General features: G+C 45.7%; 1 protein-coding gene across 1 annotated transcript in view; it reads right to left on the reverse strand.

Moving 5' to 3' along the window:
• Positions 1–18,571, reverse strand: part of DIS3L2 (DIS3 like 3'-5' exoribonuclease 2) — a 196,733-nt gene that overhangs the window by 53,593 nt on the left and 124,569 nt on the right. Inside the window, 1 exon segment of the mRNA XM_009323570.1 lies at positions 14,754–14,987. Within this exon segment, the coding sequence (XP_009321845.1) occupies positions 14,754–14,987 (234 nt within the window).

An 18,571-nucleotide genomic window follows, 5' to 3' on the forward strand; every position in this document is an offset into this window, starting at 1 on the left:
GGGGGCCAGGCGACTTGTCCCAGCGAGGCCAGAGCCCTGCTGGCTGGGGGTTGGGCACCCTGCCCTCCAGCTAACCCACGGCCAGCCGTCTTCCTCCAGCTCTGATACAGCTGTGCTTCAGCGGGGAAGCGATTTCTGCATGTAGATGCTTCGGAAAGGGCTCTGGCAAGGTTCACTCTGAAAAGGTGTGGTGTAAAATGTGAAGTATTTTTGTAGGGCCAAGTTGATGTCAGAGCCCACGACGCTGCTGTCGATCCCCGGGTTGGAGTGCGGGGGTTAGGATCAGTGATCTTCTTCCAGCATTAATGCACAGCAGGCTGTTTATAACCCTCTGTTCCGCACTGTTATTTAACATATGTAAGGGGCTCGACATGGTTTATGTTCAGTAGTTGTGGTTTCCAAGCAGTATTGCATTTCTTCAAAATGAAGATACATAATATTTTAAAACTATTTTTAAAACCAGTCACAAATCTGCAATCTTTTATGTCATTCCTCCTTCCTCCTATCAAACCCAAACCATAACACACAGTCTCAGAAGACCAGCAAGCTCACGTGCAAGAGCTCGGCTGCAAGAAATGCATGTGTGCATGTACACACACACACACACACACACACAGAGAGAAACTCAAAGCTGTAATTCAGTTAAATTGGTACAAGCTATGTTTAAGGTTTCAAAGACATCCGGGATGTAGTTCACTGTTTAGAGTTGTGGGTACCAGCACGCCGTATGCGGAGAAGGAGAATCTAAGAGCTGAACCAAAGCATGAGGTATTTATTTAACAATCTGCCTCAGCAAGTGTAAGGAAATTAGAAGATTTCCTGCCCCTGGGAGTTCAGCATACTAGCAACCTGATCGTGTATCGTCCTAAAATCTCATCACTACCTTCCCTTGCTGGGACTGACCCCATCCACTCCTAAAGCAAGTCACAACACAACTGAATCTCTAGTTCCCATTTTTAACATACCCCTCCACACGGCAGAGCTGGCTGGGGCAGGGAAGTCTTAGAAAAATCTTTAGAAATCATCCTTAAAAGACAGACTGTAAAGCACTGCTCCCTAGAAATGCCTGGCTTCTGCGGAGCATGGCAGCTTTTGCAGAGGTCTCTGGTTTTTGCAGTAGTTTTGCATAAATCAGACTTTCCAGTTTCCCAGCTTGATGGACTTGGGGCTTTGTTGGGTTAATTTTGTCCGGTCAGTCCTGGAATTGGAGTTGTCCATACCAAAGTGGTAAATTTTAAAGGCAGAAACCAACACCATATTTTACAGAGACAGTCAAGTTCTTAAAATTAGTTATTTATTCCAACAATATTAAAAGGATACACACCACTTTCTCAGTCATTTTTCCATTCGTAGTATTTTTTTTTGTTTTTTTAAGCCCATGAGCCTAATCCTTAATTTCTCTATGGAAAAGCTGGAAGAAAAAGATCACAGGGACGGAGGATCAGCCTCCTAGAGCATCCACTGCGCTTGCTCACACTTTGGAGAGGTTGCTGGGTTTGTTGTTGAGATGATTTTTTTTAAATACACTCTGAAAGTAAATAAATAAAAATACCTCCAGGCATCGGTATCAGTTTGTGAAGGAGACCCAGACAATGCACGGGAGGCTAGAAAGGAGCCAGTAAATTCTAAGGGTGCAGAACAGGAGAGGAGATTAAGCCTGGTGATTAAATTAGGCAACGCATGAATACATTCCAATGTGCAACATCACTCAAGCACTGGACAAAACACATGGCAACAATGGAAAGCGCTGCCCACGAGGTCACCTTTAATATGATTAGCCATGGACGCCTGAAAGGAGATCTCCCAAGTACCAGCGTGCTAACCCTCCTTTGTGCAGGGCAGAGAAGCACCCTCCGAAAGCCTTTGAGGCTCCGTGAACCCCACGCAAATGGCTGCTGTGTGTTAAGGGATGTGCCCAAGTCCATTGAAAGCAGGACACAAAAAAAAATGAGCCTCGAGGGCGAGCGTGCTGAGAGCAGCTTTTGTTCCCTGCTCACAGGGCACCGGTGGGAGCTGTCCCCAGGGTGTCCTGCCCGACAGCTGGGTCACCCCACGGGCTCTCCTGTTCCGCTTGGACTTTTCAACTCCTCTGGCCCGCATTCACCGGCACGGCTCCCCTCTTTGAAGGGGGAGAAAGCGCCTCATCCATCACTGACACGAAGGGAGTTAATTCACTTCTTTACAACTGGAAAGGCTTTTGCTGTGAGCAGGAGGGAGTGCAGGAAGAGTAATGAAATCCAAAAGGGAGCCAAATGATGCTTTCCTCTGCTAGACGCCAGCGCTGGCAGCACTTGCTGCTGGCACAGCCCGTGGTGGGTGAAAGGAGACTCTTTTGTGGTATGCCATTAGCTACTTCCAAGGCCTCAGTTCATGTTTACCACAGCCACTGTGTTACTTCACTTGGTATTTTTTTCCAGTCCTGTTGATCGTACTGCAGAACTGACCGAGTCCGTTTGGAAGCCTTGCTCACAGAAAGCAGAAACAAATTGCTTTTTGAAAGGACTATTTTTTTTTTCTTCCCTAAACCAAACCTCACGCTGCTTTCCATAAACCCAACCTAAGGCTGAAATCCCCACTTAAAGCTGAAGAGCAAAGGTCCCTGCTATGCTTTGCCCACTCTGGTTATTGCCCAGCCATGCCACTCGCCCCCGGCGTGGCGGCGATGCCACCAGCCGTGGGAGCGCTGAGCTATGCTGCCTGGACTGCACTAGAGGGCATCTTGCACCCCAGCATTTCTCTGCACCACGCAACACTGCAGCCACGTCATGTAAAACCCCGTTACAACAGCAGCCAGCAGGCTGTCTTCTCAACTGTAATGAGAAGAAACACTTGATGACATTAAAGATAATCTCGTGTGAGTCACTTTGCATGACTACCTTGCTGTAATCAGGTGAGCCCTTCAGACTGCTGAACTCTACCCCAGAGGACCTTGGCGCGCTCAGCCGAGCTCCTCGCAAGGTTTCTGCAGGCCTTTAGTATTTCAGATTCCAGGCAACGACTAATCAGGGACACATGAGGGACAGGCCCAGCGGCAAACTTCTTCCACACACTTTGTATCTGCACGGCTGGGTGAGTGAAAGTCATGGAGACAACCCCAGGAGGAACTCGCTCTGGCTACACAGGCCCCAGCAGCTACAAAGGCTCAGTGACAAAGCAACAAAAAACACGGCACAGGACCGCTACCAGCTGAGCTCCTGCTATTGCCAGCAAAAGGAAAGGATCATCTCCTAAAGCCCCTTCCAGCTTTACATTTCCACGATGCCATAACTGGCAGCTCAAACCTTGACACAGCACATCCCAGGCACCGCACTGTCACAGCTGACATTCAGCAAGCTGTGAAACGCCTACCCTCTCATACCAAAGAGTCACCTTGGACCCTTCTAATAGATCTCATAGACTCTCATGGGATCTGCCAAGACTGAAAATCAAGCCAGTTTCTAACGAGACAAGGTAGACCCGGCAGCTGCACGCTAGTTCTAAAAACATTTGGGCCAGCAGCTCCATGAAGGAGGGTAAGATTTTTTTTATTTTAGACAAAGAAAAAAATCCCTCCCCAAACATAACTCTTTCAAAATGAAAATTAGTGAGGGTTGGGAGAAATGCCTATGGTGGCACCCATTTCTTGGCTGTTTAAGCTCTTTTCAGCAAGTCTTCCTCCTTTGAATTTTATCTTGTGCCCATCGCTATGCTACCACTATTACAAAGGCTACTTGTAGCTAAAACACTGATCTTCAGTGCTGGGTCCGAAGCAAGCTACAGACCTACCAACAGCAGGAGCAAGGATGAACCAGGCCTGGCAGCACACCAAGCCAAAGCTGTGCAAGAAACCCACCAGCCCAAAGAAGTCGGTTGTAGAAGCTGCCTGCCTTTCAACAATTTTTCTGAAGGGATGAAGCCCAGATGATGTTACTTTGCCCAGCTGCTTGGGGGTTAGGACAAGTCCTCTCTTTCCTGCAGTGCTCAGCTGCAGACGGTAGCTGTGAACTCAAAAGAAAGAAGGTCATCAAGTTCACCCTGAGGAGTAGCCGTTTCTCCCTACAAAGTGGGCACACAAGGGCAGGTTTAACACACCTCCATCTGCTGGATTTCTTCATCCCAAGAAGCATGAACAACATCTTGTTGGTCCTGGCATGTGGAGACCAACTGGCTTCTGTGCTGGGCCTGACCTATGGAAACTCCATTTAGATCCCGTATTTCTATCTGGCCTCTCTCAGTATTCATTGTCTGCTCTAGACTTCATCTTAAAACTGCTGGGACACTGAGCATTCCTCCAGCATGGAGAACCTCAGAGGGTTCAATACTGTTTTGCACTCTTTTAAGAAAACAGACATACCTGTCTGCTATCTCAGCTGGTTGCAACAGCATCATGTTCATGGTCTTTAAACTGATTTCAAGGAACCTGTACAAATGCTTGAGAATTTGAAAAGAGATGACCACACTGCACAACAAGGATTTCAAGGTTGGTCCCCTGCATAAAGGCTATTTGACAGCAGCACCCCTTGGCACCATGTTATGGATCCATCAATACACCTACCTCTCATTCCTACCTAAACATGAGAAACCAATAACTCCCTGGCTCATTTAACCACCTATATGTGGCCCACTGGCTTTTTTAAAAAAAATGCAATGAGAGCACAGTATTAAAGACTATCAACCATCACTTTCAGTAATGCTTGAAAATAATAAAAAACAGAGAGTTGAAGTGAAAATTCAAAACCTCAAAGTAATTTCAACCATACATACATGAAAAGGGAAAAGTTTATACATGATGCAACAGAAAAAATGACTCACTTTCCGAAATGCCAAAGCCTGTTTTAGTTCATTCTGTTTTCTATACCTGCTAAACACATCACTGACAGAGAAATCATTTAATAAATTGCATTTTTTTTAAATCCCATTTTAGCTATTTAAGCATTTTATTTCCTGGTATTGTGGGTCAGGTTCTACTCTAACATGCTAATCAGAAGTAAAGTGCTAGCTGGATCAATGGGGTTTCTTCTCAGAAAAACAAGGAGATTAAAACAGAGACCTTGAAATTGAGGTGAAACTGCAGCCTTAAAGCTAATGCAAAACCTCCTGTTGATTCATGGGACTGAGAATTTCTCTGTCGGAGGGCTGATCTCAGCATTGCCGTGAGACACCCAATAAGCTACAGCTCTGCAGTCCCCCAAGGTAGTGATTTTGCATGGCTGGTTTCTTCCAGATGTCTGAAGTCTCTCAAACCACTCTAATCCAACAAATTCTTGAGGCTACTTTCTCACTGCCTCTTGCTTAGTTTTCAAGTGACCATCAATTTAATGGTAGCCCATCACAGATGGGCAACGGACTGTAGCCAACTCGGTTGGTAACTAATTAGCACAAATGCAATATATATGCTACCAGCCTAGATCCAAACTGGACAATGCATTCCCTTCAGAGAGCAAAGTTTAATTCTCCTGTCAGGTTATAAGGCGTTGACAACGCAACAACTTGTGAATACGTATCTTTGGGGAGAGATGGGTATTTGCGTCTCAAAATGAGAGCAGGAAGCAACAGGGAACCACAGTGTCTCCCACAGCGGAAGACAGCGCTGCACAAAGAAGGAGCACATTCAGGGAGATCTTTCTCAAATCTCAAGTATGGACACATCTCAGAAACAAAGTGCAACGGGGACCAACAACCTTATCTGGATGTCATGCCTCATGCTCCCATTTTATGCAATTATGTATTCAGGGGAAATCTACACTCTGAATTATGCTCATACGCTTGAACAACTTCCTTATTACCATATGAAGATGTGAAGGTGTAGACTACTAAAGACAGATTCAAAGCCACTTGCTTTCAAAACAAAGAAAAAGGTTGCTTAACAAAATATACTCCCAATGAATCACTGCAAACTTTAGCAGGGCATATAATTTCAGGAGACGTGGGCTTGGACTTGGAATGCCCTTAGATAAACCTGAAAGTGGACTTCAGCAGGCACTGACTTCCTCAGATGGGACAAGATCAGCTCCATCCTCAGCTCAGCTGCTGGGATCTTGGCCAAGACTCTTGTAGCCTCATTTCAGAGGGCTGTGGAAACCACAGGTGCTCTCTGAGCTTCTTTGTACTTCAGCATCCATATGCTATGGATGACAAAAGATAAAACATCCCAGGACTCAGAAGAAATGATCATGCCCAGAGACACGTGATAAAATGAGTTGTGGTCATGGAAAGCAAGAATTTTTCCCCTGCTCTCACTTTGGAATTCAAATGAGAAATCACAGAACTGCAATGCCTGAATCTTTCATCCCCTTCCAAACGTTGTCTTTTGTCATTATACAATTACCCTTTCTTCCATTTACTGTTAGGTGAAACAGAACTGGCTCTGACTAAGAGCTGCTACATCTTCACCTATGGCAGACTGATCACATTTGAAGTTACATCACTCAACACCCAGTGACTCCATCTAAAGAGAATGATGGATTAGCCATGCAGTCAGCTATAATTAATACCTGAAAAAAACCTTGTCAAGTCTCTGTTCAAATACGTGATAAACGGAATCTGAAACAAGAGACTTTCTGATGATGTCTGTTCATTGCTGGGGAAGAAAAACACCATCAACTGGAGGGCAAGACTCTTGGAGCAAGGACTGTTTCCTCAGTAGAAAATGTAAAATAAGAATTTCCTCCCAGCACTCACCCCACATGCACCTCTACAAAAACACATGTTTTCCTGGGTTTTATCTGTCTTGCCATCAGAGACACTGAAGAACCAGATGGTTTCTGCTTCACTGAGAACCAGTTTTTCCATCCTGAACCTCTTTCAATATAACCAGCAGAAGCCACTACTTCTCTCCCTACCAACCTCAAAAATACCAGTGAGTGGCTTGCTCAGCTGGATCAAGCACTGAATTCTGTTCATCTTAGCTATCAGCTTCATGTCTGGGACACATTCCATCACACTAAGCCACCACCTGCCACAGACACCCTCTCTTTCCCCTAGAGATGCTATTCGGCACTGTCTGAGGTCCCTATGAGCAAGTGACCCCAAGCTGCCCATCACACAAGCATGGGCAAGACCCATCTGTGTCCAGCTAGTCCAGGAAACGAAGAGATGTCTACTTCATGTGTGAATTTGGAGTACCTGCAAACACCTTCAACCCTACTTGCAGGTCAGCATGTGATGACTGCCAGCTCACCCCCCTTCTACAATGGCTGATCACCAACTGGATTTAATCGATAGAAAAAGCCAAGCAATTTGGAAGGTATGATGAAGTACTGCCCACTGCAACTCTGTCCTGTTGAAGCAAGAGAGATTTCTACGGGATAGCAGCACACTGACTTGGTCCTGGCGCATGTAGGCAAAGCCTGAGAACTGAAAGGACTGGGGAGAGGGACCACTTGTGAATCACGCTGATTGCTTCTGCGTTGCAGACGTGCTGGCCACAGTTCAGCCCTTCATGCTGATGTTGCTTGTTTCTCTGCTCTGTACCATGAGAAGTACCTGCTGGGGAACTGGGATAAAAAAACCCTGACCTTAACTGGGCCAGCAATAAATAGCAGAAACAAAAAAGCACCAATTCTTATTCAATAGCTGTCAGTAATAAACGTGAGAGGAAGAGAACGGTCAGCGTTGGCCTAAGGCGCTGGATTTGGCCTGGGAATCAGGAAAAGGCTGTCCTGCCAGCTCTGCCACTGACTCACCGCGTGAGCTCAGGCAACTGCTTCACCCCTCCATGCCGTTCCCATCGCCTGGAAGGATGGAGCCAGCCTCCCCTCTGATACTTGCTCTGAGGCTGGCAGATGAAAGAAGCTACTGCTGTGACAGACAGCATCTCAGAATTAAAGCATAAGACCCCGTCTTTTTGGAGGAGTTTCTGAGCTTGCAGGTCTATGGTAGATTTAATAAGGGTTAAGCTGTGTTTGTTTAGAAGAAAAACACTTGTATATGACCGGAAAATTTGAGTATCTGAGCTAGTGGCTGGAATACTTACTCCAGGAAGAATAAAGTCATAACCCACTCTTGCATTACTGATGGTAAATTAATGCCAGAGCACCACTGTGTGGGGAGCTCCTTCCCGGCCGTGTTTGCCCAGACATCTGGCTGCGGTGGCTCCCAGCATGACTCTCTACAGCCGAGCCCTGCACTCCAGCGTCTGACTCCCCCCTCCTGCCGGAGCCAGCTCGACCACTTCACCACCTGCTCCTGCTGGGACACAGCTGCTCAGCTCTAAAAGAACTATCGGGGAACGGCAGGACATGTGCAAGGACATCAATCCTACTCACACCCCTGGGAGGACTTCATTAAAATCCCAGGGCAAAAGATTAGATTCTGAGGGCTTTCCACTCAAAATCCTAATTTAATCAAAACATTTTAAAACCTACTGGCAATGCAAACATCTCCATGCAAGCAGAGAGATGCTAAGCCAACACAGCCCCCCTCCATAACATGACCCCGCAACACCTCCTTCCTGCGCGCATCCTCGGTGCGTGTGTAAGCTGCCCGACCTGAGCCGTTAGCTGTTCCTGACGACAATGATATTTCATATTTGCCTGCAAAGTACCATGTTCCCCTGTGGTATTGTAGGAAAGACATTTCGAAAATCATTCCTACTTCGCTAACGCACCTTTGCAAATGCATTTCAATTACTCCTGCGGGGAAGAGCAGTATCCCCCAGTAGAAAGCTGTGGCCTTGGATGCTCATTTTGACGTATTAACTGGGGCTATGCAAAAGACATAAAATCCCCAAAGGAAATTAATCTCCAAATACATCCAACATCCCCCCAGCTGCCTTCTGTATCACACAGTATAAGCAACTATCCATAATGATTGTATAGCACCTGCTGTCCCCATTCTGGGTATCAGTGATGTCTCTTTAACCAGACATCAAAGAGAAGGAGCAGACAATGGTGGAATTGTGATAGGAAGTGAGTAGTGAAAGCTCCTTGTCAGTCTGCATTTCCATTTATCTTACAGCACCATAGGTACAGCTCACCCTGCCTCTGCTGTCACGTTCATGTACTGTCGCTGTAACGGCCTCTTTCAGGAGGTGTCATAGCAGTTTTCAGGATTTTAAAAATAGGCGTTTTGGATTTCCTCTTGGGCCAAAGCAAGTGCCAAAGCAGGTACACACCTCAACCTACCCTGAGGGAACCAAATCCAAGATGAATTTGGTACCAATGGCACATCCTAGGCGATGACCACCAGGACTTTCTCTTTGAGACTGGCCAAAAACCCAACAAAGCAATGCTCCCTGGAGAGGTGCAGCCAAGAATCAGGGGTTGAAGCAAAGCCATTTACTCCTCCCGAGAAAGGTGTGTGCACCAAGAGCATGCAGGGGTAGCACATACAGTAGCCATGGCTAGAAAACCTAGGCATCATACCAGGGAGTACTCAAGCCGGGATGGCCCTCCTGCCTCAACAGCATTTTAAGACATAAATTCAGATCACACTATTAGGGAAAACATAGGCACATTCGGTTAACTGAGGTCTATACAATATTATAGCCCTTTGCTGTCCCATCTAAACAGTTCTTCCAACCTAAAGTGTCTTCCATTCATATACGAATATATTGTATTTTGTGCACGATGACTGGTTATCCGGGGTAGAAACATTTACTACTTCCACACAGCAAGAAGAGGAGAAGATCTGAATGCTTACTATACAGATATGAGGCAGGAAATATGACAAAACAATTTCCCATAATTATTTCCAGCAGTCATTCATATTGGAAGATTTTAATGGTGACAGTAATTAAATCTCTGGCTCTTGAGATTTACAATTAAACGGCATTAGCAGTGTCTAAAAATATGTGTTTCTGTCCTGTCCCATTAGCCACAACTCAGTATGAAATTTCCCAACATACAGTGGCACATCCTGCACATACAATGTCCTTCTTCCTCCTCGTCTTCCGTGTGTGGATGGCTTGAGTCAACTTCTCAGAGCTGTTTGCATCAAGTAGGCAGAGTCAATTCTGAGAGCTTCAAAAACTATACAGAGCTGGTTAATATATCCAGTATGCCATATACCTGGGTGTTTTGGAGCCGGTATTCTGCACACGTTCTGGCGTTTGGAGTCTTCGTGCTTGTTTCCCTATGCTTCCTGCAGCAGCAATATTCTATCACTTCAGGAGTCCCACCAACCTTAATTAAACAAAGCTATTCTCAAAGATCCCTTATTTCGTTATCGCCAGCAGCCACTGGACAGGACCGTAGGTAAGGTCTCCAGCATGGTGCAGAGGTACACAATACAATTTTAACTATCTTTAAGTTATTCAAAACAATAGAGACCCACAGGGAAAAGCAACCCTTGCTCAGACGACGAGACAGGGGCACGGCACACAGGCTGGGAGCAAGCAGAAGCGAGACCATTTCACTAGCAATTCAACCCTTAAATTTGCGTAACGTTCTCATCTTTGCCATTTTAATCCTTTTTTTCTTCCCTTTTCGCACACACCTGCAAAGCTGAACGTCTGTTGCGCAGAAAACAAGGAGAGAAGCTATTCTAGTAAACAATTCAATGCCATTAACTGGTCTAACGCAAACGCACTTTGGGTTGTTCTCACAGTGAACTTTGGTCAATGCCAACGTTTTGAGCACCCAGGTCTAAGTGTGCTGGCAAAGGCAGAATCACCGGCACAACAAAAGCCACTGCTCAGCTCACAGACAGTTGTCATAGAGACAGATCAGCATCCTGGGGTATTCTCATTTTAAATACACACAGAAATCTTTTTTAACCTGTCTTCTCGTAGGCATCTGTCCTCGTGATTCATTTATAAACTGTTGAGGCCAAAAAGAGAATCATTTATCAGCAGGTCTCCTCTAGGCAGGCTTGAGCTAAGGAGCTTTTCTGCAAACTTGATGGTTTTTGTTGAAAGCAAGTTTCTATCTGATTCTCTGGCTAGTGTTTCTAAAAGCTGTGGTTTGGGGAAGTGATCCAGCTTCAAAGTAACCTGGCCAGGAAAAAAAAGGAAAGTTGTGGGTTGTGCTCACTTTGGTTTTTAAACCAGGTCAGATCCCCGCTCCAATTTATAGTGCGAGTGCACCAAGCACTGTGAGAGGACGGCACAGGGGTGGCATTTCATGGTCCTGGGCAGGAAGGAGGCCGAGGGAGGGAAAACAATATTGTAAATATCTGAACACTTTTTTTCAAAGCCACAGTACAAGGCACTTCTCGCCTTTACATCTAAAAGCTGCAGCTCCAAATAAGAAGGAAAAGAAATACATTAGTCTTTCTCTGTGTCGACAAAGTTTCATAAGCTCCTTAGCCGCTGAAGGTGCAAAGACTTTAAACCTCTAAAACTCAGTGCTCAGCTGCCTTCTGGAGCTAGGAAGCTGGCAGGCAGCACAGGAAACCATATTCTAGAGAAAAAGCCCTGGAAGGGGCCTATGGGGACAGCAAGAGCTCATGGAGTGACAGATGTGTGGCTCTGGTTGCAAAGATGGTCCTCAGACCCAAGGTCCAATGCAGCAGGATTCCCCTATAGTCCTCTGCAGAGGCATGAAAGACACTGTGGGGAAAAAGAGTGGCAGGTATGTAGGTGGCCATGGCCAGGACCAAACTGAGGCAGAAATTCAAAATTACACAGCCCCAAATAGACACATATATACTGACACTGAATCCACAAATCCTTAGCTTTCAAGACCGTGTGCTACCTCTGTAATTTGTCTCAAGGTCTTCTGTGTGACCCAGGTATGCAATTCCCAAGTTATTAAAAAAAAATAAAAAATATATATATTCTTCATCCGTTGAGCTACAGAGATACCTGCTTCTAAAACTACTGCTAAAAGATAAAATCATGGGCAAGCAGATGCCACTCACACAGTAGGTCATAAAAATTCAGCAGCACCATTCAAACAGGAAACATTCCCCACACCACGGCATGGCCAGCCTGACACTGCTGCACCTTACTGGAGCCATCCCATGCCGGGTGTAAGGGGTTCCCTGATCAACCAGTATTTCTGCTATTATAAAGATACACCCATGAATGGCTTCATCTGAGAGATGTTCCTAGTTTTGGGGAATAAATCCCAAATTATACGGATGCTATAGGGGAGATTGATATCATTCCAAAGGGAAAACTGAGGCCGGCAGGGAGACTACCAGCCCAAGGCCACCACGGCCAGTGGCAAAGCAGGACAGGAGATTCTTCCCCCAGTCATTTTCTTAATACCAACGGAAAGCACCAGAGCACGCCACACTGAAAAATGGTAGGGTGGAAGTAAGCAAAAAAAGTCATCACTGTTACATCAGGAGTGGCCCCAAGGTAGAAACTCTCAAACATAATGCAATGTATAGGAAGAGGCCTCACATCTCTTGGGAAAAAAAGCACAGGAGTCATCCATGCCCAGCCACCCCCTCCCTTAAGATTGTGGGATGATCATTTCCTTCGCTTACATATTTATTTGGAATCTGATAATTCATTGCCCCTAGTTTCCTGCTGGAGTTTGTCTTCCATTGTTCAGGATTTACATTACTCAACAGGAAATCAGTGAGAGGTCCAGCGATTAGCAAGGTGTGTTTCCCATTCGGACCCACCCTTGCTTGCTTGCTTGGGGCTGGAAGTCAGACCTAGCGCACAACTGCGTCCATGGGAACTCAGGGAAGTGGGGGAGCAAAGGCAGAGGGACTCATCTCCTTCTATTAAAAGCTACAGATTGCTTTGTCCGGCCATACGCCACTGGCCGTGTCCACACACCCATCCCTCACGTACTGTTCGTACTCAGGCCTTACAGTAACCGCTTTCTCCGTGCGCTGGGGAGGATGTCGTTTATCAAAACGCAACTATCAAGGCAGCACTTGAAAAGAGTAAGTGTGGTGAAAGTGTCCCTTGAACTAAAATACACTGCCTTCTCCAAGACCATTACCTTTGCTCTGACACTCTTGCCAGGGGAGAGAGATTCTGCACAGCAAAAAGTGCCACTTGTGAGATATAATTCACTTTATCACATTGGTTAGGAACTAGGCCGAGTAGGAATCAGCCCTCTCTGGTGCCCTTAGCAGTGGCTTTTAACCCTGATCTCACAAATGATACCCCAATACGTTCTCTTTAATGGCTCCTCTGTAACAGCACAGAGCAAAACAAAACACCGCTAATCTTTCATGGGGTATCACTGGAAGAGGATGCTTCCCTGGCCAAATCCTCCCATTGAAAATGTCACAGCTCTTTTAAAACATACTTTCCCTGAGGTTAGTTTGATAACAGGTACACAACTCAGGCACATACGGTGACCGCTCTAAGTGTGACTTGTGTAATGCAGCTGGTGACCTTTCTGAGCCACAGCTCTCAGTCACTGTGGGCTGTTGTTCCAACCCAGACATCTCCAAGGCTTCCCAGTTAGCTCATCAAGTGCAAAGGTTGGGGTTTTTTATGTTTCTCTAGCATTCAGAGTGTGCCTGGGAACAAAAGCCCAGCTTATTAGCCATTGTACAATAAATCTCAACGGGAAGCCTCTGTTCCAAAAGAGGTTTAAGTAGGACTTCAAAGTGGGAGTCTGGTTTCCAAAAATTATTTGAATACAATTTTAAGAATGATTATTTTCTTTGAGCAAGGAGGGACCTTGAGGAAATGCCCTTGCTCCAGGCTCACTTATGTGTGCCTAACCAGTCTTCTAAGTCCCCCTACAACAGATGTAGGCAAGATAGGCTTAGACACCACAGTTCCTACACCAGAAAGTTTATCCTAAAGTACAACCCCAAACTTCTCTACTGAAATTCAAGATACAGTTGTCTCATCCTGTCTGTCTTAGACATGGGGAACAGAACATTGCCTCCTCTTTACAGCTTTGCCGGACTAAGCCACGTGCTCTGTTGGGGAAGGTCACAGATTACAGACACTCGTTGCTCTTTTGCTCTCCAATGATTTCTCTAAAATTAGACTTTCCTACAACTGGAGACAACACCACAACACCGAGTAAAATGGAAGGGTTACAACATAGCTCTTACGTACAATAGTCCTGTTTACACATCTCAGTACGCTAGCTTCTTTCTCAGCAATATCCTTATGTTGACTCACGCTCATTTTGCAAAATGAAACAATGGAGCTTCCTTATATTAAGAGATTATTTTGTCTCCTGCTCAGGAAGGCCACTGGGTTCTGTTAATTACTGGAACCTTCTATTCACAAAAACTGTCAGAAGCCACCTCAGAGCAGCTGAACCTCAAATGCAAAAGTATTTTTGCTGTGATAGTCTAAAATACCTGGATCTACTTGTAAAATAGAAATGACACATACCACAACTGATACAAGATTATTTAAATCACCCCAGACAGAAAACCTCCTCACTAGCATTTCATTCTCTGAAACACACCCAGCACTTACAAGTATTAGCTTAGATAACACTTAGTCATTTTCCCTGCCCAGAGAACTGCTATGAAAGCTGTGGAAAACGTGAGTATTGCAAGCCCAGAAATAAATGTGGAGGATGAGCCTTTCACAGTGAAATGTGTACTAAGGTATCTGAACTGCTTGATACTGAATGACACCGTCATGATTTGTTTCACTGTGTAAGTTACTTACCCACTCCACCAGGGTTTTAGGATTTTGAAAAATGTTGGAAGATGGATCACTCCTTAAAAAACAGGAACTTTTTTCTTTTGATCCTACTTTGCTTAGTGCTTTTGGTACATAATTTGATGTGCTTTTAATAAGACATTGGCACACAAACCTGCCTTTCTATTCCAGCCTGACCTTTCCCTTCGAGTTTTTAGACTTATCAGGAAATCCTTAGGGAGTACACCACGAAATTGCTCCACTGGAGCGGGAGCCCCTTACAGGGGCTGGATTTACTCACCTGGTCTAAGCGCAGAGCACCATCGATGAAGCGCTGTTTGCGGAGGTGCTGGGCGATTCGATGCAGGTTCAGCACAGCTTGCTGGATCTCGGCTATTGAGTGTTGAGGGGAGACAGGGGGAAGTTCTTCAGGTGAGAACACCTTCCCGGGGCTTTCAATCATACTCTGTGCATGGTCGTAGCTTAGCTTCACGCAGGAGCAGATGACCGTCCGCCCAAACCATTCATCAAGGATCTGCAAAATTGTAAAGCGTAAATAGATCTGAGGACTTATTCTTCCAGTGCACAAAAGCTTGGGAAGTTGTACGAACGCTGGAAGGAATGACACCAGGCCTCATCACTGACTGTGATCTTCAAGTGAAGATCTTCCCATACTGAGGCCACCAGGCAGCCTTTTGCCTGTACAGATTCTCTAGTGTCTAATAATGTGTATATGCATAATAAAGTCTTTCCATCACATAGGAACTGCTTGGACCTCTCTCCTCTACCTGATTTCCCTCTTTCATAGAGCTCATAAGAGATACAGCCCAGCTGGGAGTTGAAATCAGTCAGCTGACTCAAAGGTTACTGGGTGCAGGGGTGGCAACAGGCAGATGCAAACATGCAAAGAAGGATCTCCTATATAAAACACAGCCGATTGCATTCCACCTCTTCGATTAATATGTGGCCAGCAGGGCACCAGGGGCTGGCCTTAAAATACTCCATTTTCAGGAATACTGCAGGGACCCCAACGTCTGACTAGCACGTGTGAAAGTGCCTGAGTAGGACTTTGGTGGGTCTGGAGGAGAGATGGCTAGTCACTGACCCCTTGTTTCTCTGATCACGCCTATGGTCCTAGGCCCAAACTCAAGCCAGGAACCTCTCTGAGCTTCCAAAATGTGTTGGAATCTAGAGGAAAATAACCTATAAATTGCCTATAAAATTCTTTTATTTTAAACCAGAAGCCGCTCCCATTTTAAACTCCGTAACAGAATACCAATGTAGAAGTAGTAATTCAGAATTATTTCTTAAAGCAGAAAGGAAAATCTATTTTCAGCTGAGATATATAAGAGAGTCCAAAAGCTCATCAAGCCAGTGAGAAAGCGCAGCGGGACAAAGGGCAGAAGGCTGTTCAGAAAAGTCAAGAACATTGGCATGAGGGCTCTGGAGACGGATGTAGTCTGTGATAAACTGTTCAAAGCACAAGTGCTCAGAGAATGAATGGAGAATTGTAATTCTGCCTTAACTACAAGTGCCTCCTTACCCCTTCATCAGGACAAGGTAAATTCTGCAAGTGACGGTGTCCAGGGAGAACAGCCAGCTCTCTCTCTGACAGACTCATCAAGGACATTGCTTCAGAAAGGCAAACCCTCTTCTTAACAGGAAAGGACTGATCCCCAAGATACCTTTGCTGCCTCCCTCCCTTATGCCCCACAGAACATACGTGCAGTATAACTCAGCAGCTCAGAGCTCTGAAAGTCACAGGGCATTTAAGCTCATTTCTAATTAGAAAGTGTCCTAATAGCAGAGATGCAGCAAGTGATGTCTTGCAATGTAAAGTGCTCTGACCCTTGGCTCATGGTTATTCTGTGTGTGCCCCTTTCTCTATGCCAAGGAGAAAGAAAGGAAGAGAAAGTCACAAAGCTGGACAGAGATGCTGCGACAGTGCCGGCAGCACCTGCTCTGCGCTCTGCTGCATCCCGTTAAATGTGGTTCAGCTTCTTGTGGTGATGGGGGATCCATATCTCATAAGTCAGTGACATCTGATGAAATCTGCTGGACCCAAAAAATCTCCTGATATTAAGCAAGCATGATCTCTGGTGCGGAAGAGGCTGCACTGCTCTTTAAGTGATCCAATTCCAGCAAGTTGAAGACTATTAGCTGGTTAGCAATAGCGATACTTCAGACTTCAGTAAGACATGGATGGTACTCAGGCACCAAAAAGGTGGTGTTCCTTGTTGAGATGATCTGGGAGCAAGGCTGAGCAGCCTTCATTTCAGTTGAGCACTTCTACAGACCCTCCAGATGTAACAGGCAGCTCTTTCAACCTGCTGTTCAAATGTTTTCAGACACTTCTTCTATTTCCCTGCTAGTTCCTCCATCTCCAGCTATTAATTTCTGCATCAAAGGTCATTATCAATTCTGGCCCTCATTGTTATATTATCCCACACTAAATATTTTGTGTTTGGAAAGCACTCTCATTTTGCTTTATAAAGTAGGCGAGTCAATTCCATCATGTACATGCGTGTTGAAAAGGGTTAAGGACTGGGCACAAACCAGAAGGGTAATTCTGAAGAGAGGTACTTTCCCCAATATCCAGGTTATTGCTGAAAGCCAGCTCTGAGGCTACATGGTGCTTTCTGCCACTGGCTTCCAAGAGCTCTCTCTGTCCCTTGCAGGAGGCAACAGACCGGATTTCCACTTTGCTGTCTGAACTTGAAGTTTTCAACAAAATCTCATTTTTCTGCTTGCTTAGAAGAAGCCAAATATTTCAGAGCTCCGCTCACTTCCTTGTAAGATGAGAGATGCAGCGTATTGGGCCCCCAGAATATAACTAGAACGTCAAATCTCAGGCAGGCTACATTGAAGGAAAAGTGTCAGGATAAGCAGCCCATTACTAGCAGATATTAAACTCCTTTTATTTCTCTGTTTCCTCAAATCCTTTTTCTGTTCTTGGTCTCTCAAAGGCAACCAAGCAGCGTGCTGCAGAGCACCCAATTTCCATTCCTGCAATTGCTGCCTGGGGTGTAAACTGGACAGTGACAACCCTGAGAGATCTCTTATTAACATACCCAATAAACACCTTCTCACCAAGATTGCGTGGATGCATTAAACACACATCACGTAGGCAAGGAGTGGAGTTTGGATGCATCTTGCCGCATGCAGTCCAGTAATCCCTGTGTGTAGTGAGCAGAGCTGCCAGACTCAGCCTTGCTGCGGCAGGCTAACTTAACTCTACCCACGGTCCAAGTATTTCCTGGAAATGCCCTCCGTCTCTGCCTTCAGTGGCCATCCAAGCAGACTTTGGGTAACCACAGCCTTGCGTCCCTGGTTTGGAAACCCCACCAGAGGAATGGGCAAGCTCCGCCTCTGTGGGGAAAGCCGCACAAGGCTGGCTGGCCCACGTACCAGTGGCTGATGGATGGGCGAAGCAGTGTGGAGGAGCAGCATTTGGGGTTTGTGAGCTGGGACTTGGAGATTACAACGAGTAGCCCACAGGACTGGTCTGCAAGGTCTCCCCCATCACAGCAAACCTGGTGCACCCAGACTCCAGACAGAGTACCCATAACTGAGACATTTCTAGGGTTATGTTAAGGCTTCCCCCAGCTCTGGCTGCTTTTGAGAAAAAGCTGTGGTCCCCAGCACATCATGTGATGACAGTCAGTGTGGCTCAGCCGAAACCCTCCCATTAGCACAGTCCCTGGTGGTACGGGTCTCTTTGAGGGTGTGACATAGCTGTGCATGAGGCTGAGGACTTTCTCCACGCAAAGCAGTGTCCATATCACGTCCTGGCTGACAACAACAGTTTTGAGCCTGGAAGACACGTTGTTTGTATAGGTTGTTTCAGACTGAAGCAATTTCTCTTCCTCACTAGTAGAAGGAACCATGAGGGCTGTGCTTCAAACATCAGCAGGCAATAACTTAAAAAGGAGAGTTGCATCGTTTGTTTTCAAATATCTTTCTGTTGACTACCTCCGAACAAGAACGTGCTATGTTGTTCCTATAAACGTCCAGCTCTGCTTCTGAAGAACAGCACAGATGCAACAATATGGTTAATGCCTCTGCCCTTGGAAAGTCATCTCAAATACATCATGTCACACTATCCCACTGGAGTCCATG

The sequence above is a fragment of the Pygoscelis adeliae genome, unplaced genomic scaffold (assembly GCF_000699105.1).
Source record: "Pygoscelis adeliae isolate BGI_AS28 unplaced genomic scaffold, ASM69910v1 Scaffold245, whole genome shotgun sequence".
Lineage (NCBI taxonomy): Eukaryota > Metazoa > Chordata > Aves > Sphenisciformes > Spheniscidae > Pygoscelis > Pygoscelis adeliae.